Source organism: Aphanomyces invadans, assembly GCF_000520115.1.
Source record: "Aphanomyces invadans strain NJM9701 unplaced genomic scaffold supercont1.8, whole genome shotgun sequence".
Classification (NCBI taxonomy): domain Eukaryota; phylum Oomycota; class Saprolegniomycetes; order Saprolegniales; family Verrucalvaceae; genus Aphanomyces; species Aphanomyces invadans.
The window spans coordinates 698791-716253 of record NW_008580153.1 but is presented as its reverse complement, the minus strand read 5'-3'; the positions used below and the strand labels follow the sequence as shown (position 1 = coordinate 716253).

At 50.1% G+C, this 17463-nt stretch overlaps 7 protein-coding genes across 11 annotated transcripts; 4 read left to right on the top strand and 3 right to left on the bottom strand.

Annotated features, from left to right (window-relative positions):
- Positions 1–66: 66 nt before the first annotated feature.
- On the top strand, positions 67–1735 carry H310_04956. Of its 2 annotated transcripts, XM_008869522.1 has the most exons (3): positions 67–338; positions 386–534; positions 595–1735. In XM_008869522.1, the coding sequence occupies exons 1-3, from the start codon at positions 287–289 to the stop codon at positions 634–636; spliced, it is 243 nt and encodes an 80-aa protein (XP_008867744.1). In that variant the 5' UTR covers positions 67–286; the 3' UTR covers positions 637–1735. The 2 variants fall into 2 exon arrangements, with proteins under 2 accessions (XP_008867744.1, XP_008867743.1); XM_008869521.1 differs by having other exon boundaries at positions 386–1735.
- Positions 253–2633, bottom strand: H310_04955. 2 transcript variants are annotated; one of them, XM_008869519.1, is made up of 9 exons: positions 2396–2633; positions 2313–2352; positions 2103–2265; positions 2011–2046; positions 1850–1951; positions 1518–1805; positions 1348–1457; positions 1186–1232; positions 253–1134 (listed from the first exon to the last, which is right to left on the bottom strand). In XM_008869519.1, exons 1-9 carry the CDS (start codon positions 2595–2597, stop codon positions 656–658), a joined length of 1467 nt encoding a protein of 488 aa, XP_008867741.1. In that variant the 5' UTR covers positions 2598–2633; the 3' UTR covers positions 253–655. The 2 variants fall into 2 exon arrangements, with proteins under 2 accessions (XP_008867741.1, XP_008867742.1); XM_008869520.1 differs by having other exon boundaries at positions 1186–1457.
- A 47-nt stretch (positions 2634–2680) lies between these two features.
- Positions 2681–3392, top strand: H310_04954. 2 transcript variants are annotated; one of them, XM_008869518.1, is made up of 4 exons: positions 2681–2914; positions 2963–3008; positions 3060–3135; positions 3178–3392. In XM_008869518.1, the coding sequence occupies exons 1-4, from the start codon at positions 2708–2710 to the stop codon at positions 3353–3355; spliced, it is 507 nt and encodes a 168-aa protein (XP_008867740.1). In that variant the 5' UTR covers positions 2681–2707; the 3' UTR covers positions 3356–3392. The 2 variants fall into 2 exon arrangements, with proteins under 2 accessions (XP_008867740.1, XP_008867739.1); XM_008869517.1 differs by having other exon boundaries at positions 2963–3135.
- A 378-nt stretch (positions 3393–3770) lies between these two features.
- On the top strand, positions 3771–5847 carry H310_04953 (dihydroxyacetone kinase; the record flags this gene model as incomplete). Its single annotated transcript, XM_008869516.1, has 8 exons — positions 3771–4106; positions 4152–4248; positions 4295–4469; positions 4520–4659; positions 4712–5139; positions 5188–5335; positions 5397–5599; positions 5647–5847. 8 exons carry the CDS (start codon positions 3771–3773, stop codon positions 5845–5847), a joined length of 1728 nt encoding a protein of 575 aa, XP_008867738.1.
- Positions 5302–10154, bottom strand: H310_04952. 2 transcript variants are annotated; one of them, XM_008869515.1, is made up of 6 exons: positions 10023–10154; positions 9728–9975; positions 6404–9675; positions 6223–6356; positions 6030–6173; positions 5302–5979 (listed from the first exon to the last, which is right to left on the bottom strand). In XM_008869515.1, exons 3-6 carry the CDS (start codon positions 9239–9241, stop codon positions 5898–5900), a joined length of 3198 nt encoding a protein of 1065 aa, XP_008867737.1. In that variant the 5' UTR covers positions 9242–9675; positions 9728–9975; positions 10023–10154; the 3' UTR covers positions 5302–5897. The 2 variants fall into 2 exon arrangements, with proteins under 2 accessions (XP_008867737.1, XP_008867736.1); XM_008869514.1 differs by having other exon boundaries at positions 6404–9975.
- Positions 10155–13581: 3427 nt separating this feature from the next.
- H310_04951 (hypothetical protein) lies at positions 13582–14694 on the top strand. Its single transcript, XM_008869513.1, has 4 exons — positions 13582–13859; positions 13916–14099; positions 14159–14281; positions 14326–14694. The coding sequence occupies exons 1-4, from the start codon at positions 13804–13806 to the stop codon at positions 14554–14556; spliced, it is 594 nt and encodes a 197-aa protein (XP_008867735.1). The 5' UTR covers positions 13582–13803; the 3' UTR covers positions 14557–14694.
- A 305-nt stretch (positions 14695–14999) lies between these two features.
- Positions 15000–17189, bottom strand: H310_04950 (hypothetical protein). The gene has a single exon (XM_008869512.1). The coding sequence runs from the start codon at positions 16653–16655 to the stop codon at positions 16344–16346; it is 312 nt and encodes a 103-aa protein (XP_008867734.1). The 5' UTR covers positions 16656–17189; the 3' UTR covers positions 15000–16343.
- Positions 17190–17463: the final 274 nt, after the last annotated feature.

Sequence of the window (17463 nt, the reverse complement as noted above, 5' to 3'; positions counted from 1 at the left end):
TTGTAGAAATATGAAAATGTACCCAAGTAGTAAGTATTCAATTTGGTGCACATTTTCCATCTATCGCGCTGATTAATAAATCTATTACTCGAGATAAGATTGGCTGTAATCGAGCGAAGGACAAATCAACTCTCCGATTTTCATTGTCGTTGTGTGGAGTGGCCAATCGGAACGGTTTTGGATCGATTCGAGATATCACGCAAGAACACGAATATTTCCTCAAATAAATATCCGGATTTCATGACCCCCGCACTTGAGAGGAACGTAGCATTTCCCCAGCAGCAAGATGAACCAAGACGGAAGCGGCGAGATTGGGCAGGGAAAGGAAGCATTTGAGAGTACTTACACGCCCTCCTTCATGAAGCAGCTAAAGATCAACTTGTAGCGGTCTACGAGTTGTCACGACTCCTGAACACGGGCCTCGACCGCGAATCCCTCAGCATCCTCATCTCGCTGGTTGAGAAAGGAGTCAATCCCGAAGCGCTGGCTGCAGCAGTGAAGGAGATCCGGCGGTCGTCCCAAGATCCTCCATCTGTAAGCACATTCATAACGCCAGTACGAGGCTGTCTGGTGCATGACTTGCTCGTGTTGCAGGGGACAGGCAAATCGACCAACGACCAGCAGTTTCATTATTAAGGCAACATGGACATGGTGCTCAATACCACCACTTTTTATGCATGGCGCGTCGATGTTTGAATGCGAAGTGAACCACCGCAAGGGCAGCAAGCGCTGCAGCACCTCTTCGCAGGGACACCTGGCCCTCGGCTCCATTTTCCACGAAGGCAGAATTACCGTTCCCAAGGTTGCCGTCGTTCGCTAGTGGGGGAGTGTCCACCGTTGCCTGATCAGCCGACTGAAAGAGACGGCGGACGATCGAAGGTTTCGTTGCATCACGCGCGCTGTTGATCTCGACAATGGCTTTGCAAAACTGCGCCACGACATTGGCAGACCACATGTCGGGCACTTCGAACAAATTGTTGCCTGTGAAGAACCCCAAGTGACCACCAGTGTCGGTGACGGCCAGGAGCAAGTTGTCGTTCGCGATAACGTCGTCGTATGGGGTAGCTGTGTGGATGCAAATTGGGTCGTCTTTTGCCGACAGCAAGAGTAGCGGGATCTGAACGAACTTGAGATCTACGGGCCTCCCATGCTGAACCATCCACTTCGATCGAATCAACGTCGTACACTGATTGCTCGACGCGTCGCGGTAGTAGTCGCTCACGGACGCATACCTACGATGGATGATGCTACGCTGAAGCCACTTTTATCCGCTTCTCCAAGGCGGTGGCATCAGGTTCCACGCAAACTGCAACAACTGAACAAGATAAACCAAGCGAAGATGCATACCCAAATGCGCGTCTTGTCAGCTGCTCATCAAAGTCGATGACGCGGGACGTGGCCTGGATGGAGGCGAGGTCGATCTCGGGGTGGTCGGCAAACAATTCGTGGGCATTCGACTATTACGCAGAGAGTAGATGGTGAGTGATGTCGCGGTCGTCCATGTCAGCAAACCATACGCGGACGAAGAAGAGGTCGTTCAGGTTCGTCGCCAACGGCGCGTTGTAAATGGCGTTATGAACGAACGAGTGATTCAAGTTGCGACTATTGCACATAAAGTCGTACGGGTTGCCAACCGAGACGGCCGCCGTCAACGGGCATGCCGCTCCTTCTTCCCCAATGTACTTGACCATAATGTTTGACCCAAGCGAAAACCCCACCGACACCAGCGGTGCCGTCTGGACATGATTCCGTCGGAGCATCGCGACTACTTCGCGCACGTCGTTTGTGTACGCGCCGCAAAAGAGCTACAGTGCCCCGTGAACGGAAAGCAAACCAAATATCCGCGTACATGTGGTGTGAGCAATGGTGTGTTGGCGCACCCGCGGGCATTCATCACGACGACCCGCCATCCGTCTCGCACGAGCTTTTCCACCGTCACGCACACGTAGTTCTGAACGTGATATATGGTCAGGGGGGAAATGGCGAAAGTAGATGCGATGGATGACGTACATCCCCGCTGCCCCCTGTGAGCCCATGAAAGACGATCTGGAGGACGCATGACGTTGAGTCATTGTATGTATGCATGGGATGAAGTGACGAACCACAGTTGGGATGTCTGGAAAGTTCACATCATCGGGGGCGACGCCAGGAGGTACTGCCCAGTCCAGAGACACAACACCGCCATCGGAAAGCGGGACCATTTGGCGCTCGTAATGGATCTGTGGGTGGGAAGTCAACTTGGCCAGCATGATTGTATGCAAGTGCCTAAACAAATTCAATGCTTTCTCCCTGCGGTATAAGACAGATCGTACCCGTTGTTGAGCAAGTACCATGAAGGATGGTACTTTTCCACTACATAATCGATGTCAGGCAAGTAAAGCTAGTGGTGTCCAACCTAAGAGAGAACATTTCTTCACAATTGCCTCAGCACGAGGAGACTTCTGGTATGTTAGAGACGGCTGCTTCGCTGTCCAGACGTAATGCAGGTAGTTGATCAGGTATAGGATACACGCATACTTCTTGATCGTGCGATCATGCTTCAGCAAGTCCGTCAACTCCCGCTTCCACTCCGACAGCGCCGCCTCCACCGGAACCATGTGAGGGTGCGTGAGCTTGTTGACACATCAATCTGAAGTTTCGTCGAATCCGGTAAAAACATATTGATATCCGGAACTCTTTTGAATGTGCTCGAGTGACCACCACGACGATGCCCCCGCTGTTGGCGGCACTTCTTCCAATGCGACGGCACGTGTTCGGGATGATATCGCGCCATAGCTCCACCTCTGTGGCCAGCACAGGAACATCCGTTGAGAAAGGTCTTGAGTACGAGCATCAAGTTGCCCGCGTGATGGCTCAATACAACTGCCGACTCACACCAACGTCGATGTCTATGGATGGTGGTGTGGACCACTACGTACGTTCGAAATGTAGGATGCGTCGATCAGTGATATTGTGCATATAGGGTGTGTGGGCATTACCTGGAAACGATATCCAGATTGTGACGCAATGTAAGCACGAGCAAACCCCCACAAGCGTGTCACAACTGCGAGAGTTTGAAGGTGTCCTGAGCTCGCAGCCTGATGAAGTAGTTGGCATCTTTGCTAGTGCATCTGGCTACAGTGTGTTTGCCAAGAGGTATGGTACGAACGCTTGCATCTTGCTCATTGTGGACGGTAGGTTCTTCAGCCGCATGACAAATCCGGCGATTCGCGTCACCATTGTCCAAGATGATATTGTCGAGTTTGGTATGAATCCCCTAGCAAGGCAGCGGTTGCCGAACCTAGTTCCTGGAACAACTTTTTCCAGTAGCGGGCCAAGCTTGGTCTTGATGTACGATGGACGAGTCTTGAAATAGCCCACTTAATGCACCCTTGCTCCATTCAACACACGCATTATTCGCGGCTCATGCTTGGCCGACGCTGTCGAACATGCGATAAGCTCTGGGGACACAACAAAATTCTATGCTCAGCATTCTCCAATATTGACAGGCAATCCACGTTTACTTCAGAAATGCTGTGAACTCTCACAGTTGCGCCAGATTCCTCAGTGTCAACGGCACCGGCGGTACTGCGCATGGAGCATTCAAGCCACGGTCGAACATACCACTCAGCACGAGACTGGCGGAACGGTGCAGCCCGGCCCTGGCAGTGCCCGTCGCACCGATTTTGAATGGGGAGTTGTCCGGTTGATCGATCGACCACCATCCGGACATGAACTACCGATTACTTCGAGTATGAATTATTAGTATGCACTTTCGCAATCGAGCCGCCATGACGAGTACCTTCAAGATGATCAATTCGCCGACAACGGTAGTGGATGAGATGTTGCGTGGCTTGGTGCACTCGTCCCCAGACCTGTGTCTTGTCTCTGAATACAGAGTCGTGCTGCATCGCGATTTCAATGACATTAAACAACGACAAGTGACACTACTGTCAGGAGGTGGAAGCGGCCACGAACCTGCTCATGCTGGTTACATCGGTCACGGCATGTTGACGGGTGTCATCTGCGGCGACGTGTTTGCGTCTCCTAGCACCAGCCAAGTGCTGACTGCAATTCGCCTGGCAGCTGGCACCCAAGGTTGCCTGATCATCGTCAAGAACTACACGGTAAGTCTGCTGCGCTTACCCCTATACTCTCATCTGAACGTGTAGGGCGATCGACTCAACTTTGGGCTAGCCATAGAAACGGCCAAGGCAGAAGGAATTAAGGTCGACATGGTTGTTATTGGCGACGACCTGGCCATTCCAAGTAATTGCTTGGGTTTTGTCGCAGGCAACCAACTGTTAAATCATAGATGCCAAGGCCGGTCGCCGCGGGCTTGCGGGCACAGTGTTCGTGCACAAAGTTGCCGGCGCGATGGCAGCCCAGGGGTTTCCATTGGACAAAATTGCAGAACAAGTGCAACATCTTGTCATTGGAACGATGGGAGTAGCTTGGAAGTCGTGCACATTACCTGGCCAAACCTCCAGGTCCACGTCATCTGACAAAATGATCGCCAAACTAACGTCGTCTTGCTCAGTCGTCACATTCAACCCCACGAAATGGAACTTGGGTTGGGCATTCACGGTGAACCCGGAGCGAAAACAATTGGTCAATTGCCATCGCAAGCCACCGTTGCTGAGCTCATGACGACGATTCAGAACGGCATTCAGGTCGCACGTACGAAACGCATCCAATTCCTACTTCCGTCATTGCTATACACAATCCACAGGAAAGGATCGCGTTGTGGTTATGGTCAACAACTTGGGCTCCATGACATCGATGGAGCTGCAACTCATCGTGAATGACGTACGGCAGTCTTGCGCCAAACATGATGTTGTCGTCGAGCGAGTTGCCGTCGGATCGTTCATGACGGCGTTAGACATGGCTGGTTTTTCGCTGACGCTGTGGAAACTGAGCCCTCAACATTCGACGCAACAACTCGAGTGGTTGGACGCATCTGTGACTGCACCAGCTTGGCCTGTGCGCTTGGGTCGCTTTGTCGACAATAACGTTGTGAATTTTGCAGCCGTGATACCACCGAGCATTCAATCTACGTCGACGTTGACTGCGGCGGGCGAACAGCTCAAGCGTGCCATCATCGCGGCGACTCAGAGTATCATTGACGCTGAAGGCGACTTGACCGAGTGGGACACTAAAGTAGGATTGTGAGTCAGCTTCCCAAAAGATGATGTCTTGGTATATTAGGTTGGTGATGGCGATTGCGGCCACACCTTGGCAACTGGCGCCAAGGCGATTCAAAGTGCTCTTTCAGACTTCCCGCTCAATGTTCCGTCCATGACACTGGCCGATATTGCGCGCGCTGTTGGGAGTGCGATTGGTGGTACATCTGGAGGTCTATTCGTTCAAGAGACATCATGAGAATCGTTGTTTTTGACGGAAGACTGGGGTTGTAGTGCTGTACACGATCTTTTTCACGGCGGCCGGTGCTATGATGCAGACCTTTGATTCTAAGAACGATGTCGTCGAAGTTCCTTTGCAAGCGTGGGTAGAAAGTTTTGCGGCGGGTGCCGGGGCGATTGTGAAATACGGCGGGGCGACGGAAGGCTCTCGCACGATGCTGGACTCCATGTTGCCTGCCATTCGTGCGGCACGTCGTGTATGTCAGAACCATAATAAGCGACGATGACATCTCCTGAGTTTCAGACGGACATACCTCGAGCGGATTGGATTGAAGCTGTGAAGAACGCAGCGCTTGAAGGTGCCAACTCAACCAAGCGGATTGCTGCCCATGAAGCATGTGGACGTACGAGTTACGTGGCCGAAGACCATGTCAAAGACGTCCCAGACCCTGGTGCCATGGCTGTTGCAATCTGGATTCAAGCAATTGCACAAGCTTCACTATAAGCCTTGCTCTGGATCTGAGTTTGAAGCATAATGCGCTCAAATTAGCGAGCTTAAATGTCGTTTGCGGGATGGTGAACAAAATCACTACTCCATGGCCGCTTATCGATTTTGCTCACAAAATACCTGGGGGCACTACGGCAGAAATCTGAAGTCAGTGGTATTGTAGTGCGAGATGAACTTACATTTCTTCCCGACTGACCGTCCAAAAGTATTCTGGACGGGACCCCCCCAGCATTTGTGATCGATTCAGCATTTGCACGAACTCTTCGTCGTGGGTGATGCAAATGAGTTGGAAATTCTGCTGTTTCTCGCGGGCAATCAAGATACTACAACAGTAATCAGCACAACGCAGTTATCAATACTAAGTCGTCATACTCTGAAATGGCTTGAGCAAGGCCCAACTTGTTTGCAGTGTCCAAGTTCGTTGTTGGCTCGTCAAGCGCCAAAATCCCACAGTTTAGACAGAAGGTTTCGGCTAGAGCTAGGCGGATCACCAACCCTGCCAGGACCTACGTGGGAACGTCATGAACTGGAACTAAATCCGTCAAGCTGGTACCTTTTGACCAGCGCTGCAGCGGCCTCGCATGTCGAGAACCGCGCTGTCTTTGCGCATGACAACGCGGTAGTTATATGAACGTTTCGATTTCGAGTCGCCAGTATCGTGACCACTGACGATTTCAATTGTGTCGATGTCCTGACCTCTATACGTGATTTGCCACAAACTCCGAATGATGGCATTGATTTCTTCAATCTTGCGTGAGTGAAATTCCATGAGTGACAGATCCAGCGCCTTGTAGTACTTGTCCAAGTCCGACACGGCCATCACGGTCGTCTCATATTCAATAAACTTGTGGCGCTTCTTTTCGTCAATGTTTTTGAGATCGCGGTGGGCCAATTGTGCTTGCACCTCGCGGACTAATTCTTGCAAGTTGTCTTGCTTCCCAGCAAGTTTCGCTCGCGCTTCCTTTGCCGCGCTAAGTGTTTGATTTGCCACGCGGCATGCATTCTCGGCCTCTGCCGTGCTTTTGAATTTGTCGACCTTTCGCTTGAACACTGCAATGTCCTCCTTTGCCTTGTCCACGTTGTCTCGCAGCTGTCGGAATTGGATGTTGTCGCGGATCTGGCGCTTGAAGCTTTCGGTTTCTGACAGCGAACTGCGTGCCCGGTTCTTCTCCGGCTGTAGCACTGCAATTTCACGAGAAATTCGCTCGCTTTGTGCATTCAGTAGTTGCAACTCTTGCTCAAGTTCTTGCAACTTGCCCTCGTCATTTTGCTTCTGTAATTGCTCAACTTCTTCATGCTTCGTCTTCACAAGCTGCATATCTTGCTGGCACTGAGTTAGCTCCGAACGCTTCACGTCCATCGCTTGCTTTAACTGCATACGACTTATATCACGTTCGTTGACTTTGATTTGGAGCTCTCGCTGCACCCCTGGAAAGTCCCGCTGGGAGGTCGCCAGGTCGTCTTGTAGTTTTCGCAATGTCGCACGCAAAAGATCGCGTTGGTCCTTGGCCTTCTCCAGTTCATTGTTGCGTTGGTTCAATATATGTTTGTCTTCTCTCACTTTGTTGACTTCGCCTTGCAGGCGCATGTGGGCCTCCGACGCCATATGAATTTCTTTTTGCTTGTTCTTGAGTTTCGTTTCAAGTTCCCTGCAGTTGACTTGCATGGCTTCCAACACACCTTGGGCTTCGGTCATCGTCGGGGGATTTGATCCGAGACTGTCTGCTAATCGCGAGATCAAGTCCCGCTCTAATGTGGCCAGCTTCCTCGAGTCGAATTCGACTTGCTCGTGGTTTTTTCTAACCGACTTCAGCATAGCGCAACCTTCGACAACTTGTGCAAGTTTGCCTTCATTTTGAAGCAGAGCAAGACGGGCTTGAGTTAAGTCGACTTCGAGTGCGCGCGTTTGCTTGTAGAGTTCGTTGAGCATCTCACTCTTTGCAGGTAATTCCTTTAGGATGGCTTGATGGCGGTGCCAGGACGGCATCAACGTTTCGGTTTGCTTCCAAACTTCAAAAGCTTGCTGTTCCAACCGTTCAGCCTTTTGAATTTTTTCTTGGTTCTTCGAGTCGTCCATTTTGTCGGCAATGAGTTTAGAGAAAACCGCCAACTCGTCGGGGGTCATACCGCGATGGCACAGTGGACAGCAGTTTTCCTTTTCGCCTTTCTTTTTGTATGTCTTCAAAAACATGACAGCATTTTTCCGGCTCAAAGTCTTGTCTTTAGCCTCCATGTACATGGTTTCAAGCTGAGACAACGCCGACTCTGGTTGCAGCAAATACGCCGAAAAGATTCGCTGCAACTCTTGCATAGGACCTTGCTCCAATAGATCCAATTCTTGTCGCAACTTGGACACAAAATTCTCTTCTTGTTCCTTTTTTAAGTTCAATTCCGTCGCGCGGGCTTCTTGATGCCGCAAGGTTGCTTTGCTTTCGTCAACAGCAGCCATTGATGCCTGAGATAACGCCTCCAACGTGTCAGCATCGTGCGCTAACGAGTCTTCAGTCGGCGTGTGGGCCAATAGCTGCACCAACTTGGGGTCGCATAACGACTCTATCACACTGAGCTTACTAGCAGTGACGTTGCGCCGAGTATGCTCCAACGCACTTTCGTCCTTTTCAAATCCGCGCAGAATATTCACTTTGTTTTGGGCAATTTGCATGTCATAAGTGAGTGAGTGCAGCTCCTTTTCCAGTGCAAACGTCTCATCGCGGATAAGCGACATCGCGTTGTTGTTCTTTGACGCCTCGAGTTTGGCCTCCAGGTCGGCAAGCTTGGCTTCGAGCTGGGACAGTTCTCGCTGCGACGGCGCTGATTCGGTTGAACCTTGGTAGCTTTGAATGAATTGCACCACCTTAGCTTCTTCCTTCTTGACCTCGGCAATTTCAGCATTCTTGTGGGCAATTTGGAGGCCAAAGTGATTGACTTGTGTCTCTAGCTTGTTGATCGTTGAATTCCACGTGTCGTTCAGGTCCACGTTTTCTTGCTCCAAGTTCTTGAGCTCAATTTCCTTTTCCACCAGCGCGTCTTGGAACCGCGACCAAAACTGCCGGAGTTCCTGACTTGTGTTGAGGGACAGAAATGATCCAAACGCGTGCTTTCGACCCATGTTACACGCTATCTCAGCTCGAGACTTGACGGCCGATCGTAGTTTTTCGATTGCTTTGATAAGGAGCCCTTTGCCCACACGCAGGTTCACGACCTTTTCGCTAATCATGGCTTTCGTCATTTGCAGCTGGGATTCCTGAGACTCGATCATTTCGACTTGGCGGTTGTTTGTCGCCACGATGACATCGTAGTTTGTAAGGAGCTCGTTCAATTGCGACGTGGTTTCGGACATTTCTTTGAATTCGGGGTTGCTTCTGTAGTTTCGCTGAATATCGTGCAGCATGGCCACAAGTGCGTTGTCCTTCTGGACAATCTCCGCATTCAAAGCCCTCGATTCAGCCAACACATTATTTGCTTCGACGACATGCCGCTCAAGGTCGTCTATATTGTCCGATATGGCATTCTCGTCCAACTTGAGCGCCTCGAGCTTAGATTGACGGACGTCCAATTGCTCTTCCAACTCACGTGCGCGCTTCACCTGTTCGTTGATCACGTCCAAGTCGCGTTTGAGGTCCTTTCCTTGGTTAGCACGGTCGGCCTTAAGTTTCTTGATTGCTTCAAGCGCTTTCGTATACCGAGCCGATTCGAAAATGTCATCGAATCTTTTCTTTAGCACTGCTCCTTCTTGCAATGGCCAGTTTGAGTCTTCTTGGTGGCAAAAGATTACACTTTCCAGGACAGCTTTCGACACTCCAAGCAAGTCAGGGATGTGCTTGTCTAGTTCACCGCACTTTTGGTTGATGCTAACCTTTTCCCCGTGCTCGTTTACCATGCGAACGACACCATCCATGGCAGAAAACTTGGTGTTGGATTTCATTTGCTGCAAGCGATACGTGCGTTGCACGACCATGGTGTGTCCCGCGCGACGTGTAAAGCGCAGACGAACACTGCCTTTTACTTCCACGTCTCCTCGAATCTTTGGATCGTGCACAAACGATTGACCCGACCTTGCACCAGGAGGAAGCAACCCCGTGCAACTGATCTTAAGGCACTCGATGATCGTCGTTTTGCCGCATCCTACGAGAGCAGTTCATGTGATTTGGATAACATCTCCATGCACATACCGTTTGCACCCAAGATAACGGTGAGCGGTTGGTTAAAGTCGATGGATTCATCTCGACCGGGGCTGAAACTGCGGATTCCTCGGATGGAGAGCTTGTCGATGGACGACATCTTCGCCAGGACTTGCCGCTCTACCAGAATTGGAATTTTGTGACGACAATTACACGAACCTCTGACATACGATATCAAATTTGGGAGATAGATCGTTGCACATATCGAAAGGGCGCCGTCGTCGTCGCCGTCATGCACTTCAACGGCGCCACGAAATCTCCTCGGCATAAACGCAAGAAACGTGATGGGCGAAGCGTTGATGGTCTTGGATTAGTTCCGCAATGGGACAGCAACACAGCGACTGTATTGTTTCCATCGCTGAAACGGGAGGTACACATTATACCCGTTGATGCGTCCAGCGACGTATCCAAGCCACGAAAGCGACAGCCAGTGCGACCACCGCCGCGGGGCGATTCTATCACATGCTCAAATCAGGGAACGACTGCACGAAACGACGTCACATTGCCACTGTTTCACCCATCCGATGGGGAGTTCATCCCTCGTCCGCGTACATCCGACGCCCCCTTACTTGGCTCGGCGTACATTGCGCCGACGCAGCCGAGCGTACTAACCCCTCGACTACCGCATTTATCCATGCATGACAAATGGTCTCCACCGATTGCTGTGCCTATGACTTCTGTCATGGAGGCACTGACAAGTGTTGTTGCCAGCAACACAATACAGAAAGATACGAATCAACGCACTGTGCTGCACATCTTCCTGGATGATTGGCTCGAGCAATTTGAAAAAGAAGAACTCAACTACCGATCTATCAGTACGTCCTACGAATCGCTCGTTTTTCCTACCGTGGCTGTAAATCGTCTTATAGCAGTACACGCGGATATTGGGTTCAGCGAAATCAATCGACTGACGGGCCAGCTCGATCGCCCTCACGACATCATGACTGCATTTTGTTGCACCTTATTAGGTACCCCACAGGACAATGCTGCCGCAACACTGGCTGTTACTGCGGTAGAACGCTTGGCGCCATATTTTGGGCAGTACCAAGGCATGCTTCGAGTGTTGAGCAGCGAAGTCCAGCGCTCCATATACATGAAGTCGATTGTGTCAGATCAGCCACGAGTGTTGTTTAACTCTCCCACGTACTTTGCCGCAGTCAAGGATGTTCAGTACCAACTACTATCCCGAGTCGATAAGCGGTACGTGTCGACTGTCGCGACGGTTCACTTGATTTGTATATAATAGGAATCGGTGCTCTGAGCGCAATAACTTTTTACAGAATGAACTCAAACGCGCCCAATTGACGCTCGAAGAAACGATGCGCGATTGGGATGCCGAGTTGACAAGGACGTGCTTCTTTGCGTGGTACGAAGAATCGATTGTTCGGAAAAAGGTACTGACGTAATATCATCGACATTACAATCGAATGTACATGCACGATGGTGACTAGGTCATCTCGAAAAACTTGCGATGGTTTTCAGTGTGGTACTCGGGCTCGCCACGGACGATCCTGCTGTCTACGTTTGAGGATTGGAGAAACTGGGCGCGCTTCCACATCAATCAGCGGATCACTCAGAAGCTCCAAGAGGACTGGTACAACTCACTAAAAATCCTTGTCGCCACGATACTTGGTCACACACGACACATGCAGTGAAAAGGTCGCGACAGCCCAGCGTAATGTCGCCGAGCTGACTGAAATCAACGACGCGTTGCAAGAAGAGTTCACATGGCTTCAGGAAGACCACAATAATCTCCATGACAACGTCCAGCTCATGTATGTCCAGATTGACAACGGTGCGTGACCACTCTGTACTTGACGGCAAGTTGCCTGACCTGCTGAACCTGTAGCAAAACAATACTTGAAGAGCTCGGCCGGGCGAGAAGAAACCGTGTGTTTTGACGGTCAATTGCGCATTGAAGTCGTGTCTGAAATCGCGCATTTTATCCTCGAGTCACTCCTTCGGTCCCAGTACAACCTCGGGTACCACCAAGAGATCCTAGGCCACGTAAGTATTTCTATAGTCTGTCATCTTTGATTTATGTCGTGACGCTGAATCCCCACATAGCTTTCCCTTGACGAGTATTGCCTCGAGCAATTCGTGTCGTATGTGATGCGTAAATCCCCAAGCGACCCACCGACTGTCGAGAACTTGTCATTGGAACAATTTGTGGGGTTCATGGACGCTTTCAATACCTACCTCTCCCAACAACGAATTCTCTTCAGCACCACAAAGCCAGTCCCCACCACAGTGACACCACAGTCGGTGGTAAACAGTATAATCGTGCTCAGAAGACGAAACCACGCATGTACTAGGGCGGGTACTTTCAAGAATGGGTCAGCGAGTGCATTCGGCAACAGGATCATTATGCAATGTCGCCAACTCTATATTTTGCACGGCATTTCGAAGACCACGAAATCTCAGTCATGCCAGTCGCGACTACTGTGTGTATGTCCTGCACTTTTCGGTCTTTTCTATCTTTTACAATAGAACGGTGATGTAGCCATACACAAGAACACGCCCACAGTCGTGACAGCTTCCCGACGCCAGTCCATTGGCAACACAAAAAGTCTTCCCCACCTTCAGAGTGTCACATTGACAGATTTAGACCAGTTCACGCCGCACTGGCGGAACCTGTTGGTTGGTCGGTGCTTTCAAGAATACGGATGCTTGCTATTTCCGAGCAGCGACTTGTGCCCTTACGTACACAACCCGCACATCAGCGAACGGTTGCATTCGCAAAAGAAGAAAAAGTTGAAAAAGTCCAAGTCGAAAGCGAGTCGACGCAATCTCCTTGCTTCGACTCAACTAGACGACGAAGATGACTACGACAATGAGAGCGATATCACCCCGCTCACTGCGTCCAAGCACTTTGTTCGTGCATATCAGTTGTGGAATGAGATATGCTCGAGCCTTTGCCAAGCGTCTGTTCTCGATTCATCGTCAGAGTCCATCCCTCTGCGAGTAGTGTATCTATCTCCTGCAAACGAATAATTTGACTCCCTGATGTATGCCTAGAAACGATCGCAGTCCAAGCGAATGCTCACCTCTCAAAACTCGGTGTCCAACTTTAGCAGAAATGTCCGTGCAGGTTAAACTGCAGGCAAAGTTTACAGCTAAATGTAGGGCCAGCCAAGTCTTCGATTGGAGCCAGCGCTGCATTTTGAGCTTCCAGCAAACAGCATTTATCTGTCTGGGGGGCAGTTGGCGAGTAAAAAGTACAATTCGTATGGTACGACCAAGCTGCGCGCTCTCGAATCGACTCGAGTTTCCAACTTTCGATGCACAATTGAACGTATTCACGAAGTCGTGTTGACCTCGTGGGAACGAAGTGCAGAGGTAACGTGACATGTGTTTTACGACTCCATTGGCGCGCTGTGCCTAAGGATGGCTGTAGGTGAAGCACACAAAATTAGCCATGGCGCACGGTCGATTGGTCATGTGGAACAGCGCGTGCGGCATGGCTCAAGACAAGGAATGTGCCAACAATACGTCTGCAGAACTTCTTACTTCGAGAGGTATTTAGAACATATCATGGAGCGTCGTGTAAGCCACTTGATCTCTTGTAGATATTCGACCAAGTCTGTTTCAAGTAATTAATGGGGACTCTCCGGCCATCAGAAAGATTCTCCACGAGGAAGAAGACCCTGAGGGCGAGTTTGTAAACGTCCGACGCATCTTTCAAGTCAACGATGCATTGTTTCGCTTGTTGTACACCAAAGCTGGTCCAGACGTCAAGTACGCGTTGACATTGGACGAGCTATGGCGCACCATGAAGCGCCTACGCGTGATGACGCAGTTGGTACCCACTCCGCGCGACGATGAGAGGTGCGGTGCTAGCAATGAGAGATTCATGGCAAGTATTTGTTCATATTTCTATGAAGTGCCGATACTCAAGAGATTTCGGTCGTGGACTTTGCTGATATCTTGCTCCGAATCTGCAACGAGCAATTTGGAGAGCTTGGGCGCCTCGGACAGCGCGTAGATCGGTTTGTCGTAGAGCATTTGTGCTTCTTGCAACAAGCTAAGTCAGCCCTACGGGAAGAGGCGCAAAGCGCTGCGATGAAAGTAAATTGCTCCGCATGTTTCTCCAACTTGGGCACTAAAACCCCATGTTTTCGTGATAGTCGGTGCTGAGTGAATTCAAGGAGCAGCTGGCCGGGATATTCAAACGATACGCTGTCAAACCCAAGTCCAAGGAAAAGGGTGTCTTGCACTTCAAGTTGCGCGATTGGATGGCATTTGTGAAGGTGGGTGAAGCATACTTCTACTGTCCAATGGTAGTTTCATGCAGGATTTCAAGCTCTTATCCCCGCGATTTACTTACGAAGCGGCGCACGATTTGTTTCGGAACGTTCAGGAAGGCGCGTCCCACGAAGACGACATGGAAATGGTGTACGCCGAGTTCTGCGAGGCTGTTGTTGCTTTGGCTGGCTTTCAAATACCCGACCCATTCATGGACTGGCCTGTCAAAGCATCGACGTTTATCCATCGCTACTTAAACCATGATGTGTCGAAGGAGTAGACCCACGCAACAATGCTCAATATTTCATCTCAATTCCACGACAGAGTCGCACTCCGGTTATGGGATGGAGTAGGCTATCTCGGCATACTTTACACACGTCGTGTCAGTGCGACACATAGAAATATGAACACCTGACCTGTTTCCATGCTGTCGGGTTGAACCACTCCGTCATTCCTACGACTTGGTTAGTCCTGTGAAGATCGACGACGACGGCGATCCAGCAATGGTTTCAGATCAGTTTCACTTGCAACCAAGTTTACTGACAACGAATTATTTATGGCAAAAAAATCACAATTTTTGCTCCAGTATGTACAGTACCGGTGACTTCTGGGCGACAGGGCGTTTGCATCAACCAATCACATGCTGCAATCCGGAATAGGTTGGAATTGAACCAATCAAACACTTCCACACTGAATTCCATTACTGAACAACGCCATTTTCGAATTTGCTGTCTTGCTGCGATTGCTTTCCCCTTAGGCGCTCCGGTCACCGTCCCCCATCACCCACACCCTTTCTCGTCAAGTCTTTTCGGAACACCCCGGCATTAGCCTCGTCGCTTTTTTTCTTTCCGTACGCATGTCCCGGTTCGTTTGATCCTAGGTCCACTTGGTTGGATTCGCTGGCGCCACTGCTGCTGAGACACGCTACAACTTTCCACATTTGGATGTACCCCTTCATCTACTTCCTGCGCTATCAATCACCGCTTCAATCGCGAAATTTCAACTGCTCGTCATTTTGGAGAGCTTGCTGGTCGAATTGGATTCGTTGATCACAACTATTCGGAAATGATGCAATGCCCGGTCAAATTACACCCCAACTAGTTGCCGCTTGAAGACCTACGAAAGGAATCATACGCGTGAACACAAGGACCACTGGCCATTTTACCGCTAGCGAAACAAATTTACGTCGGAACATTCGCAAGCTGTGCAACAACGGTCGACGAAGCATCAATCACCATCGAGTCAGAATTAGCCACCTCCGAGATAGCCACCCATCCAAGGCAACAGCTGCATCCGCAACTCTTTCCACACATGGAGCAAAGCAAGACTGCGAAGTGGCGTGTGCACGGAAATTATGGTTGAAAGCATGGACAAGAACTACCGCATCATCATCATGAGAAAACAAGGCGACGTAGCGATTGAGGCAGCCGCATACGCTCGCCCTAAAAGGACTGCAGCCTCCGTCCTCCCCTGCTGGTACCAGGCATAATGACGGACAAGCGGAGATTCGATCGGCAATGTTGACAAGGCGAGCGCATCATCAACATAACGTACGGCGACGTAGCAACGAGGTCGGAGTCATTGGCACTGTGCAGCCCCACAAACGATCAGAGTCGAATGCGCTTCCGCGGGAAACACCTCAGTACAAAATGAGCACTGCGAAGTCGGCGTGAATTCCCCCGATGGCTACGAGGCATTGCGACGGACAAGTGGAGTATCTATGAACAATATTGGTGAGGCCAACGCATCAGCAACAGAACGCACGGCGACGTAGCGACCACGTCCGAGTCATCGGCAGTACACAGCCCCACAAACGGATCGCAGAGTCAAAAGCCTTACTCGGGAAAGACCTCAGTGCACAACAAGCTCTGTGAACTCAGCAAGGGGCATATGGGATACACTGTCACATGCGGCATCGATCGTTTGTATTTTCGAGGAGCACCAAAGTGGTTTTCGGCAAATTGTGGCACTGCTGCGACAGCTTGTGATTGGTTTCGTGGCGGGTGTGTGTGATGGGGTGACAAGACGGACGTACCGGAAGGTAAAGTACTCACCTGCGTGTTATTTTCATGTCTGTTTTCTACGACTGAAACGAGCTTTGCTTGTTACTGGTCTTGCATTTTCCTGTCCAACATGGCTCTGCCTTGACGCGGCGGACAGGCTTCTCGACCAAATGAGCCATTTTCCATTGTGTTTTATTTTTATTTTTAAGACTATTGGAAATACTGCTTCGAATCTCGCTCTCTTCCTGGTGGCTCGAAGTGGATCGATTGGGTGCGACCATTTCTGCATCAAGTTGGAGATCATGGAGCTACCACGCTTGCGGTGAACTTGGCCGCTGGTTGTGGCCACCTCGCCTGTTCGTTGCCTGGAAGTCATAGCAATCGTATATCGATTATGGTTTTGTTCTGTCGCTTTTATTTCACTATGATTGTCGGGATGGCAGGGGGAGTAGAAATTGGAATGTTGTGAATAATTGACTTCAGGTTTTTGAGTCGCGTACTCAGTGCACCTGAATTGTAGAGAAGATATGAGATTTAATGTATTCCACCTGTTATCGTTGTCTGGAAATTACTTTGGCCATAAGTGGAGCGCAGTTCAAGGTTTTTAGCTTTCTTCATCAATGATTGTCAGGCTTTGTTGTCTTCACGATGGACATCATGCATGACGCACCTATCTATGATGGCGATGTTCGATTTCTTTCATCGATGACCATGCACGACGAACCTATGATTGCCATGATGTGTTTTCTTCATTGATGATCAAGCATGACGCACCTATTCAGTTTAATCAACTTCACTGTCACATTGCACTCTAAATCCGACCCATTGGTTCCAATTGCTGACTGGTGTAGGATCGGATTCCGAAGCACTTGCATGGAGCTGCGTTGTTGAATAAAATGTATGATCACCATGTAGAACGGTTACTTATTCGCCTAATGTATCCAGCTGCGACCACGTTAGAAATTACAATAGATCTAGCGAGACAAAGGAGAAACCGAGTGTGTTGGCATTGAATTCCGTGGTGGCATCATTTTGGGCTGCGTCGGTACATGACATGCGTCGAAATTAGTCTAGCCAGCTGATGAGCTATGAGGGCATGTGCACACGTCAATGGGCTTATAACACTCACTTATGCCTCGTCGGTCGGGGGCCTCACGGTGGAATTTCACGAAGTATTGTCAAAT